General features: G+C 34.9%; 2 protein-coding genes across 2 annotated transcripts; one reads left to right on the top strand and one right to left on the bottom strand.

Moving 5' to 3' along the window:
* Nucleotides 1-650: 650 nt before the first annotated feature.
* Nucleotides 651-2,824, top strand: LOC143551948 (uncharacterized). Its single transcript, XM_077042284.1, has one exon. It carries the CDS (start codon nt 654-656, stop codon nt 2,619-2,621), a length of 1,968 nt encoding a protein of 655 aa, XP_076898399.1. The 5' UTR covers nt 651-653; the 3' UTR covers nt 2,622-2,824.
* A 13,321-nt stretch (nt 2,825-16,145) lies between these two features.
* LOC143551958 (ATP-dependent zinc metalloprotease FTSH 12, chloroplastic-like) lies at nt 16,146-16,965 on the bottom strand. The gene is made up of 4 exons (XM_077042289.1): nt 16,921-16,965; nt 16,728-16,835; nt 16,555-16,635; nt 16,146-16,459 (listed from the first exon to the last, which is right to left on the bottom strand). Exons 1-4 carry the CDS (start codon nt 16,963-16,965, stop codon nt 16,382-16,384), a joined length of 312 nt encoding a protein of 103 aa, XP_076898404.1. The 3' UTR covers nt 16,146-16,381.
* Between the last annotated feature and the right edge of the window lie 695 nt (nt 16,966-17,660).

The raw sequence follows: 17,660 nt of genomic DNA, 5'->3' as shown, positions 1-17,660 counted from the left end.
TAAGCAAAAACAAATAAAACCTAAATTTGATATTTAAAGAGTGGTGTTTACATCAAAATGAAAGGTAAATGAACGAGTTGTGGAACTTGTCATTTTTGAATCACAAAACCAAGTCGTTTAAAAATTACATCTATAGATATCGATGTTATAACATCACTTCATAACCCCTTTGACACGATAAGTATATCAAAATCTTTCGTTCATTTGGACATGAAACTTGATAACATCTTTATTAGAGCACGTGTAGTGAAAGAGTTATAGGTAAAATTATGACCAATAAGTCTCTCCTACACAGCCCTCTCAAAGTTATAAGTTTCATAGTTATGTATATAACTTTGAAACTTTGAACAATGGTGTTTTGTGAAAGAAAAAAGTATTTGAAATTTTGAACAATGGTGTTTTGTGAAAGAAAAAAGTAATGATTTATGAGAGTTATAAAATTTTACCAATATACCATCTTTTATAAAAATGTTCTATACTGATGAGACCGTCACGTATCATAAAACGTCAAATTGTAAAAAGTTTTGACTATGCATGGTGTTATGAGTAACTTCTTTCACTCTCCTGGTTCCATCAAACATGAAATTTGGGGGTTTTACTACTAGTCTACTACTATCAAATGCTGATCTTCAGTTTCAATATAGAACAACAATATGCATTTGAGAACCCAATGCTCCTTACTACTCAAAGTCCACAAACCCTCAATCCCTTTAATCCTCAACACAAACACCAATTCACAAAACCCCCAAAACCCTCAAAACCCTAATTCAAAACTCACAGAATCAGACGTCTTAAACAGATTACACCATGAACAAGACATCAATCTCGCAGTCCATTACTTCAAATCCATATCCAACTCCTTCAAACACACACCTCTCACTTACCAAACATTAATCCAAAAGCTAGCCCACCAACACGACTTACACGGCGTACAATACCTTCTTAACCAGATGAAATTGGACGGCATTAATTGCCCAGAAGACCTATTCATTAGCCTAATCACTTGTTACAGAAGACTTGAATTAGCTGAACAAGCTTTGAAAACGTTCTACAGGATTCAAGATTTTGGGTTGAACGCTACTGTTAAAATATATAATCATTTACTAGATGCTTTGTTGAATGAGAACAGGTTTCATATGATTAACCCTATTTATACTAACATGAAGAGAGATGGGATCGAACCCGATAAGTATACGTATAACATTTTGTTGAAGGCGTTGTGTAAGAATAACCGGATTGATGGCGCACGCAAGGTGCTTGTTGAAATGTCTAAGAGAGGGTGTCCGCCCAATGAAGTGAGTTACACTACGGTTGTGTCTTCCATGTGTGATTTTGGTATGGTACGAGAAGCGAAGGAGCTTGTGGTGAGTGTTGTGGGTGGTTTTTCAATGGTTTCGGTTTATAACGCGTTGGTGATGGGAGTGTGTAGAGAAGGTGATTTTGGTGAGGTGTTTCGGTTGTTACAAACGATGGATGGTAATGGGATTACGCCAAATGTTATAACGTTTACGACTGTTGTAAATGCCCTCTCGGTTGTTGGTGAAGTTAAGCTCTCGTTAGCTATATTAGCGAAAATGTTGTTGAAGAATATCAAACCGAACGTGTTCACTTACAGTTCTTTGGTAAAGGGTTTTTGTGCAAACGGGAAAATGAAAGACGCGTGTGAAGTTTACAACAAAATGACCCGAGAGGGAGTTTTTCCAAATGTTGTGACCTACAACACGTTAATAAACGGGTTTTGCTCGATTGGGAATATGGAGAAAGCTAAGTCTTTGGTTCTTGATATGGAAAAACGAAATTGCCCTCCGAATGTGACAACTTATGGAACTTTGATAAACGGTTATGCAAAGTGTAGGGACGTTTTAGGTGCATCAGAAACATGGAACAAGATGATAACACAAGGATGTGACCCGAATGTGGTGGTGTACACATCAATGGCGGATGTTTTCTGTAATAATTTCATGTTTGAGGAAGCATATGACCTTATGAATAATATAAACTTAGCACCAAATGCTGCAACTTTCAATGTATTTATCAAAAGTCTTTGTTCATGTGGAAAGATTGATTCAGCAATGAGGTTATTCCATCAGATGGGAAACTTGGCTAATTTGACCACATACAACGAACTTTTAACGGGGTTTTCGAAAGTCAACGACTTTAAGGCCGCATTTGACCTCATACACGAGATGGAACAAAGTGGCGTCGGGCTAAATTTAGCGACATACAACACGATTATTCACATGTATTGTAGTAACAATATGGTAAATGATGGTTTAAAGGTTATGGGAAAGATGGTGGTGAAAGGGGTGAAACCGGATGTGGTTACGTTTAACGTGATTATTAACGGGTGTTGCAAGTATGGTATGGTTGACCTTGCAAGTCAACTTTTGGAATCTATGAGCCGATGTGGTTTACGGGCCGATTTGGTGACATATACGAGTGTTGTGTATGGAGTGTGTGGGTTGGGTGAGGTGGAAAGAGGGGAGGAGTGGGTTTGGAGAATGGTGAATGATGGGGTTGGTCCTGATAAGGGGATATGGAGTGTTTTGGTTAGGTGTTTGATGAGTAAAACTGGGTATGATGGTACTATAGATTTGGTGGATAGGATTTTAGTTAGTTAAATATGTGAAAGTTATAAAAAAACTACACTGGATTACAATTTGGTGATGCATTTAGTTTGTTAAATCTTGTTATCAATACTTGTATTGAGAAAAAATGAGCACCTAACAATTTAACATTACATGCTTTTTACAAAACTTGATTAAACAAAGAGATGGTTTTATGATATAGTCTCATACCGATTGCCAATTGACAAAGCACTCGCAAGTTTCACTCCGACTGGAACCCACAGGCCACGGTGACTGTATGTTTTTTAGGGTATTACCCACCCTAACCCGCATTTCTTTTAAGTTAGCCCATCCTGACGGGTCCTTAAATTTAGATTTTTATATGCCCATTCTAACCGCCAAGTATATATCATACCCAAAACGACCCATAAGATTCCTTTTTAAGTTCATATCAGCCCAAAATCGAACCCTGGGATCAAAACTGCCGATAAGTACTATGCTGTTAAAAAAAAAGAGCCAAGTATAATTCATCGACAGATTCTGAGGTAATTAAACTTTACTAATTCAGCAGACTAGCCAGAGTTTTAAATACCCCTTTACATTAGTTGTCTGATAATCAGAAAATCTGAGGTGGCCACTGATCTTCTATTTCTATGATCGTCGTTAAGTATGAGTGATTATTAATAATCAAACGCAAACATAGTGTCTTCATTAGGAAAATTCGGCTGCATGCGGATCAATACTTTTTGCAGGCTGCCATGTTTAAGTCATTTTAAAATCATTATGGTGGCTAATATCGTCGCAATTTTGTATTTCTCGTACACCTTATTAAACATCTTTAACTTGTGGCAAATAATTCTTTTAATTAAAAAATGTAAGTGTCCTATGATTTTTTAGACAAAACTAGAAAACAGTTACTACCATAGTTTTTTCTAAAAGAGAACTTTATAATTATTGGGGAAAGATTATTGTTAAGAATAGAATTAATCAGTTGATTTAAAAGATCTTGAATTAAAATATACAAAAACAAAAGCATTATTTGAGTTCAAACTAAGAAACAAAAAGTATTTATTACAAACTTGTTTTTATTCGGGCAAAGCCACATGCAGAGTATATAACTTTAGCAATAATTAATTTCCAGAAATCACAAAAGCAAACCTAAATATTCCAATATTAAAATCAATCTTCTGAGCCACTTTTTAGAAAACTCACTACAACCCTGATTTAAAAATGAATACGAGTATCAAACTAATTGAGACCTATAAAATTGTATCGAGTAATTTGGAAACTAAATTGAAAGGATAATCAAATATGGTGAACCTCCTCAAATCAAAATTCTATACATATTTGCACAGTATGTACACAATGCTTAAAAACATAATATTCATATGATTCTTCGGGTTCTTTATCTCAAAACTAATTCCGTATTTGACACAATATATCAATCCCATTCGGCTAAGAATCACATTTTCTTTAACATTTTTTTTATTCGTGATGGTTTTCACCCTATGGGACTACTCATCTAGACTCCGGTTTAGATCGGTGTTTTTCATGCATTAAATAGTGAAAACTCACTACATGTACCATCACTGGACTTATATCAAACTTCCTTTTGTATAGTCAACGTAAGTTTCATGGCCCCGGTCACATGATGGATTGGTATTTTGCACAAAGTCATATTATTAATTTATAATTCTCTCATTAAGTCAACCTTAACAAGTAGGAAACTTCAAAATTTACCAATTGATGTATATCTATACTATATATACTACATCAAACAAGGGCAAATTAAGACATCAATTTTTAAATAATTTACAACACTTAAAGCGTGATGTATATGTGTTAGTAAGAGGAAACTTGTCTTTTAAACACAATTTATTCAACTTACAAGTTTGGTACCTCATCTTTAACCATATTATGTTTTTAATTTAAGTTGTAAACTAACTTCCCACTCATGTTTTTTAAACGACTATAGCCTTTTCAAACGTTAATATTTTTATAAAAAAAATTACACCATAAAAATGAGCATTTTATTCTCTTTAATTTGGATATGATATTGTTATAATTTTTTTCATTTTAAATAAATTAATATGTTACGTAGGAGTGTTCAATGTCAGTTTTGATGATTTTTAAGTTAAACTTGTGAGTCAAACCGTTAATACTGATTTTTTTGTCGTCCAAAACCAAACTCAACCATTGAAAGTTGAAATCGAATAGTTACTAACGGCCTGGTTCCAGTTTGGTTTCACAGTTTGAACTCTAATAATAAATTTAGTTTAAAATAATTATTAATTTAAATGTACCATCAAATTTAACTAAACATCAACATAATATGATATTTGAGAGAATCATAAATAATGATAATTTTAGCCACATAAATAGTAAATATTAATGTAATATATAGGACATGAAATAATAACAAAAAAAGATCACAAAATGAATCATACTGCAATTAGGTTAATTTGAAGTTGTATAGCCAAGTTATTTGTAATAAAAATATTATGTTCAACTTAATTTTAACTATATCTAATATGTATTACAAAACATATCTAATAATTAATAATAAAAAACATTAAAATGCATTCAACATTTACAGTCTGGTCTGGTTTCATATGGCCGGTTGCCAGTATAAACCGCGAACCAACCGTTCACTACGTTTTGAAAATTTTGAAACCTACCAACAAACCGAAAGTAAAAAAAGAAAAAGAAAAAAAAAAGTCAAACCAATGACCGGTTTAAAACGCTTTTAAGGTTTTAACCGAACCATAAACACTTATATTTGTTACGTGATTAACAAGTTCAAACACCCGCTGCATCGCGCGGGCACCCGTCTAGTAATGATATTAAGTGTCACTAAAATGTTAATGTATAGTGTTTATGAATTAGCATATCAAACTAAATATAAACTTAAACGTTAGTTGCGTATTAAGACATCCATTTTTAAATAATTTACAACACTTAAAGCATGATGTATATGTGTTAGTAAGGGTAAACTTGTCTTTTAAACACAATTTATTCAACTTACAAGTTTGGTACCTCATCTTTAACCATATTATGTTTTTAATTTAAGTTGTAAACTAACTTCCCACTCATGTTTTTTAAATGACTATAGCCTTTTCAAACGTTAATATTTTTATAAAAAAAATTACACCATAAAAATGAGCATTTTATTCTCTTTAATTTGGATATGATATTGTTATAATTTTTTTCATTTTAAATAAATTAATATGTTACGTAGGAGTGTTCAATGTCAGTTTTGATGATTTTTAAGTTAAACTTGTGAGTCAAACCGTTAATACTGATTTTTTTGTCGTCCAAAACCAAACTCAACCATTGAAAGTTGAAATCGAATAGTTACTAACGGCCTGGTTCCAGTTTGGTTTCACAGTTTGAACTCTAATAATAAATTTAGTTTAAAATAATTATTAATTTAAATGTACCATCAAATTTAACTAAACATCAACATAATATGATATTTGAGAGAATCATAAATAATGATAATTTTAGCCACATAAATAGTAAATATTAATGTAATATATAGGACATGAAATAATAACAAAAAAAGATCACAAAATGAATCATACTGCAATTAGGTTAATTTGAAGTTGTATAGCCAAGTTATTTGTAATAAAAATATTATGTTCAACTTAATTTTAACTATATCTAATATGTATTACAAAACATATCTAATAATTAATAATAAAAAACATTAAAATGCATTCAACATTTACAGTCTGGTCTGGTTTCATATGGCCGGTTGCCAGTATAAACCGCGAACCAACCGTTCACTACGTTTTGAAAATTTTGAAACCTACCAACAAACCGAAAGTAAAAAAAGAAAAAGAAAAAAAAAAGTCAAACCAATGACCGGTTTAAAACGCTTTTAAGGTTTTAACCGAACCATAAACACTTATATTTGTTACGTGATTAACAAGTTCAAACACCCGCTGCATCGCGCGGGCACCCGTCTAGTAATGATATTAAGTGTCACTAAAATGTTAATGTATAGTGTTTATGAATTAGCATATCAAACTAAATATAAACTTAAACGTTAGTTGCGTATTAAGACATCCATTTTTAAATAATTTACAACACTTAAAGCATGATGTATATGTGTTAGTAAGGGTAAACTTGTCTTTTAAACACAATTTATTCAACTTACAAGTTTGGTACCTCATCTTTAACCATATTATGTTTTTAATTTAAGTTGTAAACTAACTTCCCACTCATGTTTTTTAAATGACTATAGCCTTTTCAAACGTTAATATTTTTATAAAAAAAATTACACCATAAAAATGAGCATTTTATTCTCTTTAATTTGGATATGATATTGTTATAATTTTTTTCATTTTAAATAAATTAATATGTTACGTAGGAGTGTTCAATGTCAGTTTTGATGATTTTTAAGTTAAACTTGTGAGTCAAACCGTTAATACTGATTTTTTTGTCGTCCAAAACCAAACTCAACCATTGAAAGTTGAAATCGAATAGTTACTAACGGCCTGGTTCCAGTTTGGTTTCACTGTTTGAACTCTAATAATAAATTTAGTTTAAAATAATTATTAATTTAAATGTATCATCAAATTTAACTAAACATCAACATAATATGATATTTGAGAGAATCATAAATAATGATAATTTTAGCCACATAAATAGTAAATATTAATGTAATATATAGGACATGAAATAATAACAAAAAAAGATCACAAAATGAATCATACTGCAATTAGGTTAATTTGAAGTTGTATAGCCAAGTTATTTGTAATAAAAATATTATGTTCAACTTAATTTTAACTATATCTAATATGTATTACAAAACATATCTAATAATTAATAATAAAAAACATTAAAATGCATTCAACATTTACAGTCTGGTCTGGTTTAATATGGCCGGTTGCCAGTATAAACCGCGAACCAACCGTTCACTACGTTTTGAAAATTTTGAAACCTACCAACAAACCGAAAGTAAAAAAAGAAAAAGAAAAAAAAAGTCAAACCAATGACCGGTTTAAAACGCTTTTAAGGTTTTAACCGAACCATAAACACTTATATTTGTTACGTGATTAACAAGTTCAAACACCCGCTGCATCGCGCGGGCACCCGTCTAGTAATGATATTAAGTGTCACTAAAATGTTAATGTATAGTGTTTATGAATTAGCATATCAAACTAAATATAAACTTAAACGTTAGTTGCGTATTAAGACATCCATTTTTAAATAATTTACAACACTTAAAGCATGATGTATATGTGTTAGTAAGGGTAAACTTGTCTTTTAAACACAATTTATTCAACTTACAAGTTTGGTACCTCATCTTTAACCATATTATGTTTTTAATTTAAGTTGTAAACTAACTTCCCACTCATGTTTTTTAAATGACTATAGCCTTTTCAAACGTTAATATTTTTATAAAAAAAATTACACCATAAAAATGAGCATTTTATTCTCTTTAATTTGGATATGATATTGTTATAATTTTTTTCATTTTAAATAAATTAATATGTTACGTAGGAGTGTTCAATGTCAGTTTTGATGATTTTTAAGTTAAACTTGTGAGTCAAACCGTTAATACTGATTTTTTTGTCGTCCAAAACCAAACTCAACCATTGAAAGTTGAAATCGAATAGTTACTAACGGCCTGGTTCCAGTTTGGTTTCACAGTTTGAACTCTAATAATAAATTTAGTTTAAAATAATTATTAATTTAAATGTACCATCAAATTTAACTAAACATCAACATAATATGATATTTGAGAGAATCATAAATAATGATAATTTTAGCCACATAAATAGTAAATATTAATGTAATATATAAGACATGAAATAATAACAAAAAAAGATCACAAAATGAATCATACTGCAATTAGGTTAATTTGAAGTTGTATAGCCAAGTTATTTGTAATAAAAATATTATGTTCAACTTAATTTTAACTATATCTAATATGTATTACAAAACATATCTAATAATTAATAATAAAAAACATTAAAATGCATTCAACATTTACAGTCTGGTCTGGTTTCATATGGCCGGTTGCCAGTATAAACCGCGAACCAACCGTTCACTACGTTTTGAAAATTTTGAAACCTACCAACAAACCGAAAGTAAAAAAAGAAAAAGAAAAAAAAAAGTCAAACCAATGACCGGTTTAAAACGCTTTTAAGGTTTTAACCGAACCATAAACACTTATATTTGATAGGTGATTAACAAGTTCAAACACCCGCTGCATCGCGCGGGCACCCGTCTAGTAATGATATTAAGTGTCACTAAAATGTTAATGTATAGTGTTTATGAATTAACATATCAAACTAAATATAAACTTAAACGTTAGTTGCGTATTAGCATGTTACTATTTTTAAATCATAAATTTACAATAAAGTTGCATTTGTTTATTTATAGATAATTGACTCTAAACCAGAGATGTTGCCTCTTAACAAATTATAGACAAAACATATCAACCTATCAAACCATCATGTTAAGATGTGATATACCCATTTTGTTAAATAGGTTTGTATATTCAATCCCAAAACTAACTCGAACTATTGATTAAACTGAACCAAAACTCTGAATTGTTGTCATGCTTGAAATTCACACCCTAGCTTGCGTAAACTTAGCACGTTCTTGCTTAAAGATAAGTGTGTGCCCATCATTTCAAAGGTAAAATTCGACATATGCACCGACTGTTTGGTAGGTAGACAACATTGAGTTGACTTGCATGAATAAGATTGTATATATATATAAAGGTAGTATATATGGACAATATTCTCAAAGCTATCAAACAAAACACTAAATTGATAGTTACGTGTTAATCAAACCAATACAACATAACCGTTGCTCAGCAAGGGATCAGCCAAGCACTTGGAAGCTAAGAGTTCTGTAAAATTGTGATGAATTTGTTTAATTTTTTGATTTCATACTAAAATTCTTGAACACAATTGTTGAACAAAAAATTAGAGGAATTGTGCCTGCACCCGCCATGTTTTCTTCATTTTTCGGAAACACTTTGTGCACAAAGAGCTCATGGATTTGTTTTTGGTTGTTTAAGTAGAAACTTCCCAGGAGGTCACTACATGAAAATGTTTATTGTGGAGTTCTCCCATTAAGCCTAAAATGCGTTGGTGATATTTAAGGCGGAACATTCCTTATGAATCTAAAATCTCTCATGTTCACGGTCGATGTGAGATTCACCTATGGTGTTACAATCACCCCCCCCCCCAACCTCTTATTGACTCATCATCGTTGATGTGGTTTGCCCCCACCACCTAATCCAGGATGCGGGATTCGCCAAAGGTCTCTTGACACCTCGGGGACTCACCATCTTTGATGAGGTTTGCCCCACCATTCCAAACGGAATAGGAATGGCTCACATACCATTTGTAATATCCAGCCTCTCATACTATTAATATTGTCCGCTTTGCCAATAAAGAACTCGCAAATTTGTTTTTTTCTTGCCCAAGTGAAGTTTTTTCATAAGGTCGTCAATTCTGATACTACTCTCACCTGAGCATATTTAACTACAGATTTCTCCTCTCATCGAGTAACATTAAGCCCAAAAAGCGTTGGTGATATTAGAGGCGAGGCATTCTTTATGAACCAATAATCCCTCGTGTTCGCGGCCGATGTGAGATTCACCTAGGATGTATGATCACAATATGTATGTGTGAATGGGTATGTATGAAAAATTTATGTGTATGTATGTATGTATGTATAATCTCTGTATGGTACATGTATGTGAAGAGGTAGGTCCCAGCAGAGACCAGTTGGTCCCGCAAGACTCACCTTGAACATGGACGTCTGCGCAAAGGCCATCTGCTCCCGCAGGACCCACCATGCTCATAGAATCTTACGCGCAGTACGCAACCTGTACACGCAGGGAAAGCCTCCCAATGGTGAAGTACCCCGCCTGTTCCCGCAGTTGCGGATACAAGCCATCAGGGAAGGCTACCCGCAGACAGCAGGGCTACACGTACAAGACACTAGCTACTTCAGCAGTCACGTGAAGGCATGAGCAAGGCGGGAACAATCCCGCCCAAATGAGCCAGTCTGATTCTGAAAGATCTTTTGTACCATACCTACCAAGGTATGGATACGACAGACGATCCGACCAGAACAGCCCATGAGCCAATCACAGGGTGACAGCTCACCGACAACAGTGCGAGGAGGAGCACCCTCTAGTACTGTTTGTCACTATTAGCCGCTGCCTACTCACCAACCCTCACTGTGGAGCATGCGCAGCCTACAGTTGGTGGAATAGTATTACTGTTGGCCGTAACCTATTCACCAACCAGCATGGCCTGCGTACAATCCACAGTCAGTGGGACGTGCATAGTCTACAGTTGGTGGAATAGTGCAGCCGACTTTATTACTGTTGGCTGTAACCTACCCACCAACCAGTATGGCCTGTGCGTAATCCACTGTTGGTTGAACAGGAATACTATTCAGCCGGCTGTACCTTCTAGAAAACCTACCTTCGGCTATAAATACTCCAATATCTTGGAATGGTAAGATCATCTACTATCTCGTATAACTTACTTGATAACTGCTCTAATAGTATTCATATACTTTTATATTCAAAGAGCAATATAGACTGATTCTCACGCCGGAGGGTGGTCACAAGGAGGAACCCCCCCCTTCTCAGTGACGAGCTTACGGTGTCTGTTTTGCAGGTTCCCTGAAGTACAACTTACTCTGCTGGACCTACCTTCGTGGGAAACATTACCTAGCCCCCAGATTACCCATAATCTGCCCGGGGTCACTTAGTGTTTCTTCATTGGCGCCATCCGTGCATAAAGCTAGAACTACATCTTTCTCCAGTTTTTCAAAACTTCCAAGATGACTAGAGAAATTCCGGTAACCACAACCCCAGCCACTGGGGTAAACACCGGCAACACAATGTTTACAAACACTACCCCAGCCACCCAAGCTGGGGCAAGTGAAATACATTTTACGAACACTACCCCAGTCACTCATGTAGGGGCAAGTGGAGTAAATATTCCACTGGGATTCACTGATGCCCAGCTGGAAAAACGAACTCGAGCCCCTCGCCAAACACTTGATCAAGTGAAGGCATGGGCCGAAGCACGTCAAAGAGAATTTCAGGCTGAGTTGGACGAACGCTTGCGTTCAGTCCAACAAGCTGAGGAATTCGGTAGTACTCGCCAGCACCTCAACATGAGTAGTGAGTACGAGTACTCAGACGGCGAGGGGGAAGACTCCGACACCGACGCGAACCCTCGCCATAGGGCGAAAGGGAAGCGTAAGGAAACGGATCCCCAGCCAAAAAGGAATTTTGGGGAAGCATTCCAACCAGTCACGGAAAAAAGCGAGCGTGACTTCTCCAAGGCCTTTAGACCTACTGCTACAAACGCAGGAAGGTCAAAATTTGCAAGGGACATTGCAGAGGCAATCGCCCCGAGGAGTGCCAAACAAATGTCCAACATTGGCACATACGATGGTCTATCCGACCCAGATGACCATCTGAACAGGTTCATTGCGGGGGCAACCGTCAGTAACTGGACGGAACCCACGTGGTGCTACATGTTCCAGATGACTCTGGTAGGAGCAGCCAGAGCATGGTTCGACCGTTTACCGGTCCACCACATTTATGACTGGGCAGACTTCCAGAACAAGTTCAGTCAACAGTTTAGTCAACAGAGGAAGCACACTGAGGAGCAGTGGACGATCCTCAACTGTGTCAGAGAAGAGGATGAATCCTTACTGGACTTCATCACCCGCTTCAACTCCAAGAAGGTGAGTCTGGGCAACATCAGTGAAGACCTCGTTCGCGCCGCTTTCATTCAGGGCGCCGAATACCCAGAACTCATCCGCACTCTGACGGGTAAAGACGGCATGCCATCCACGTGGGATGCCATAATGACGGCAGCCAAGCGCTTTGCCGAAACAGAGAAACAGCTGGGAAGAGATCTCCCCCAGAATACAAACCTCTACACGCAGAGGACAAGGGAGAACAATGTGAGAACCGCCCGGCTAAACAAAAAGAGGCGGCAAGGTATTTGGCAGTCAAGGATAAACTTTGACGCCCCCTCAAGCTCTCGCCCTCTGGTTGGCGGAAGGGACAAAACGCACCCTTTGAACCGGAAAAACCGTTGGACGCCACTCACCAAGAGCGTCACGGAGATATTTGCCACGGAAAAACTGCCATGGCCAAAAGCCCCAGTGATCCGACAGAAACCCAATGCGGATCAAAGCAAGTCTTGTGACTTCCATGGGACAAAGGGCCATAGCACTGAGGAGTGCACATCCTTGAGGGACATCGTCGAGACATTCGTCAAGGATGGGAGGCTCGCACACCTCGTGGCATCTATCAAGAAGGGAGGAAGGAACGACAACAGGTACAGGGGTAACGGACGGAAGCCCGTCGACATTAGCATCAACATGGTCCATGGTAAGGTCAGAGGAAGAAAGAGACCAATGACCGAACCATGCGCATGGAAGGAAGCAGAAGTGCGCTTCCCGCGAGTGCCGGGAGGCCCAAACAAAGAAGGCCCCATTGTCATTAAAAGCCAGCTGGGGCACTACATCACCTCCCGCACCCTCGTTGACAATGGCGCATCGTCGACAGTGATGTACAGGCAGTTCTTCGACAAGCTCGATGATGAAGACAAGGAACGCCTTATGTGTATATATGGTATGTGTATGTATGTGTACGATATGTACGTATGTGTATGCTTGGTGATTATGTTTATTGATACTAATATATGATGGGTGCCATTGTGGAATAACTCTCAAACTTCACTCACCGGCTTTGATTTTTTAACTTTTGTTTTTTTATAAAATTTGAATTCATGACACATATAACATTTTTCTAAGCTTTAAGGAGACATGAACTCTATACATTTTTAGTTGGCTTATCATTTTCTTCTCACAACACAAGAGAAATATGATAAAACATTTGTTCTTATTTATTTACCAACAACTTAATTTTTTGTTGTATACAAAGAATAATGGATGTGAATTAACCTGTAGTTCAAATACAATGGGATGAATGACAGTAACAACGAATCAAGTTCAAATTATATATATATTGTTGAAGTATTTGGTTATCATTTGTGTGATTTGTATGAATTGATTTTTTAATATGAAAAGTTTGCACGCTTAAAAGAAACATACACTCTCACCATTGCATTATGAGACAAATCTCATCAATGGTAATTAAATTTCTCTCTCCTTGATCACGATATCACAATAGTGTATATGTGTGAACGTCCTAGTAGAACCAATATAACAGCAACTGTTTACACATATTAATGGGTGATAAGATTTCTATTCAGTTAAGTTAAAATCTTTCTTATTATACAGTCATGTTTACTTTAATTATGCCCCCGTTTGGGGAGGCTAGAGACCAAAAATCGACAGGTTCTCATTTAGCCACCTTCGAGTACGGAGCCTGTAAATTAATATCACGCTATGAAATACATATGGGTTCCTGAAGATATACTAGAGAGTCTATCGTCACCCGTCAATAATGATGTCTTAAAGTTTAACCCAATACAATTTGGTCATCACTAGAATTTAATTATTGTAATTTTATCATTTAATTCTATTTACTTATGTATCACCGTTATGATAATTGATAATATCAACCTCAACCACTAAAAGATTATCTTACTTTATACCTATCATAGTGTTTGGAACTATGTTTTTTATTCTTAATTTTATGTGTGCGCGCAGACACAGTTATAAATATTTGGACTAAGGGTGAGAAAAATTGTATACCTTGAGTAAAAATGTTTTTTATTGGGTTTAAACTTTAAACAATTAAATTTATAATGGACTTATTGGGTTATGGTATTACATGTTTTTTTTAATAAAAAGGAGTTTAATTATGAATTTAGTAATTTGGGGTAAACAATAAGATCACATACTACCTAATGATACCGTCGCCCTCCCAACCCTCTTGAATACATATATTGAAAATTGCATACACAACCTGTATATATATATATAAAGGTTCAAATAAAAATACAGAGTTTCACAAGAATGGTAAGAACCAACAGATTTTGATATGTGGCATTACAAATTTTGGTAAAAGAACAGTTATAGGAAACTATGTCAGGTTATGATAATTATAAATCTCAACCATTAATTAACATGATTCAATAACTATAATTTATTCCCAGTCTTCCTAGAAAACTACTAATTTTTAGGATAACCCTCATCTAGACGCGCGCACACACACACACACATATATATATATCACACACACACACACACATATGTAACATCCGGCCACTCGAAGATCTGTGTTATATTTTTTTTATAAAGATAAATAAATAAAAATATCTCTTAATAATTTTCTTTATTTTATGTTTTTCCTTTAATTTCGGGACGAAATTTCCAAAAACTTGTGAATACTGTAACATTCATCAAATTTCAAACCCAAAACCCGACCCGTTTTTATTTTCGATATAATTCAGATCCTCAATTAGTAATGAAACTATTGATTTATTCTCGTGTTGCGACATTCTAAACTTTTCATGATCACATTTGGCTTTGATTTCATTTGTAATTCTTTTAAGTTCCAAATTTATCTTTTATAACAACTAATGTCATTAATCTTCACTTCACCAAACTATTGATGTTCATGAGAGTACATATATTCCTACGTTTATAAGTGAGCGTCACCGTAAACTATTTAACGTAATTTTATAAACCTTTAAAACTATCTATTTGTAATATATATAATTACAGAATAAATCAATTACTATTAGTCAACGTTATATTAAATAATACATATTATTATTGATAGTAATTTACTTCCAATCTCTTGTTGACGTGCTTCATTTTTGGAATCTCGCCGCCAATTACTCACGAGAATTAATGACCATGTTGACCCTTTGACTATAAAAAATTTAGGGGGTGTTTGGTACAGAGAATAGAATTATAGAGAAATAGAATAGAGAAATGGAATTGCAGAGAAATGGAATTGGTCTGGAGAATGAGAATTGACTGTTCTGTTTGGTAGTACAGAGATTTCAGTAGAGAAATATAGCTGAGAATCATTTCTCTTGTTTGGTACATAGAAAATAAACAGAGAATTATATCAACTTTATCATTAGCACAAGTATTTTTTTCATAACAAATATTTATTAAAAAATAAAAAACAGTCAGATGAGAGTGGTGGTGACATTACTTGAACAATAGGTACGTTTACTATGTGCCATGAAGCAGTCAAGTATCTGAAGAAAGGAGGACCTGGAAGAAGCTCAGATGAGAGTGGTGGAATAATATTGAATATCAGTGCTACTCTGCATTACACAGCTGGTTGGTACCAAATTCATGTAGCTACTGCTAAGGTTATACAAAAAGATTCTAAATTTAAGTAAACATTATGTTTATATACATTCATGTATGTATGTTTCTTTAATGTGTAATATTATAGGCTGCAGTAGATGCTATTACAAGGAATCTGGCATTGGAATGGGGTACTGATTATGACATACGAGTCAACGGGATTGCGCCTGGGCCGATAAATGACACTGCTGGCATGAGAAAACTCGGGTCAGATGAAATAAAAGCCGAGACCAGGGCGAAAAGAGGAAGTGAAAACGCTTTCTAGAATTGTGGAAAAACGTTCTCGAGCTGCACCCACCGGGGTACCTTCTAGCAAACTCTAGCCTACCGGAAATCTGATTAATATGCATATTTGGTGATAACAACTTTTGGTATTGATGTAATTTTCTTGAAAACATTTGTGATCATTCTAGCTGTTTATCGGTCAAAAATACAATAAATATAAGAAAACAAAAAATAGAAAAGCATGTTCTTTTGGTGATACAAATTTGACTTTTTGTTGGTCAACATCTATGAAGAGGTGCAGGGTAAACATCGAGTGGTTGGTATCTCAAACGGTCATTGTGAGGTATCGGTCCTTCCTGTAAAAACAAACAAACCAAACCCGTCAACTACATTTCACAAACTACTGAAGTGATATTATTAATATTTTAACTTAAAAATATATAACACGTACGTCATCTGGATTTATTTGGAAGGGCTTAACGAAATCTTCAAACATCCGTGGGGATAATCCGCTTATCTTATCTTTAACTTCCTGAAATCATCCAATCAAACTTTAAAATGTAAACATGACCTAATTTCAACTAATCTGTTAATGATATGTAAAATGTAACATGTAAAACTTACCAGCCCGGTAATTCTTGAGTTCTTTAGTAGTTCATTTGTAATCAAATCCAGTATGTGCCTATTATCCATCAGTCCCTTCATTGCAAGCTCTTCAGTCTCTTCGATATACTGAAACCCACATCAGAATAACATTAGGTAACAAATATAAGTCGAGTATATTAACGAATTATATTAAATAAAAAGTTATGCGTACTCTTGTCAATTCACGAGTGAAGAGCTCTGAAACTTCTACTGTCATATCAGCAAGAATTACATGCGGGTCATCCCACTGAAATATAATTCCAAAGCAGATGAATTAATCAACGATAAGAATGGATTAAAGGCGATGATAAATAATTAAATATTATATACCCTATATTTTATAAGTTCTCCATCAGTACTATCTGCTCTATTGGCCAATCCGACTCAGTGTGTCAATGTTGCATACGCTAATCTTGCATTTCTAGGGCTTATCACCATTTCTCGAGCAATCTAACAGATAATAATCAATCACATGTTAAAACCAATGTGATTATTAATTTGAAAGCAAAATAAAACAAGTGAAAACATATACACCTTTGTGATCTTTTCTAGATCATCAGCTCCACCATCCGTTATATCATCACCATAAACAACACGTTCGGCACATCGTCCACCATGTGCAACAACCATTTGCATCATCATGTACCCAAATGTTGTGTAACCTTGGTCCACCATATCTTCTCTAGGGTAAAAAACAGATATTGCAGTTTCCTGCTCAAATATGTTAGATATTAACAAACATAAAAATATAAAATTTAAACGAACACTTTAAAAGTCAAAATTCCGATATTATAACCATACCTTACCACCGGGTAATAACTGAGAAAACGCGTGCCAATCGTATCGAGGAAATAAATGTGCTAACAAAATATGACCGGCTTCATGTACTGCCAACAGCCTCTTCTTTTCAAT

Source organism: Bidens hawaiensis, unplaced genomic scaffold (assembly GCF_021521415.1).
Source record: "Bidens hawaiensis isolate Kalapana, Puna unplaced genomic scaffold, B.hawaiensis_p1.1 tig00016745_1, whole genome shotgun sequence".
Taxonomy (NCBI): domain Eukaryota; kingdom Viridiplantae; phylum Streptophyta; class Magnoliopsida; order Asterales; family Asteraceae; genus Bidens; species Bidens hawaiensis.
Note: the sequence above shows the minus strand (reverse complement) of the source record. Positions and strands in the feature narration are given on the sequence as shown.

Bases quoted from the DNA above. Each gene is read 5' to 3' on its own strand.
- LOC143551948 (XM_077042284.1), top strand. From the start codon at position 654: ATGCATTTGAGAACCCAATGCTCCTTACTACTCAAAGTCCACAAACCC.
- LOC143551958 (XM_077042289.1), bottom strand. From the start codon at position 16,965: ATGACAGTAGAAGTTTCAGAGCTCTTCACTCGTGAATTGACAAGA. The intron at 16,636-16,727 runs GTAAGTTTTACA...GGATGATTTCAG, and splicing joins ACTCAAGAATTACCGGGCTG to GAAGTTAAAGATAAGATAAG. The intron at 16,460-16,554 runs GTACGTGTTATA...TTGTTTTTACAG, and splicing joins TCCAAATAAATCCAGATGAC to GAAGGACCGATACCTCACAA.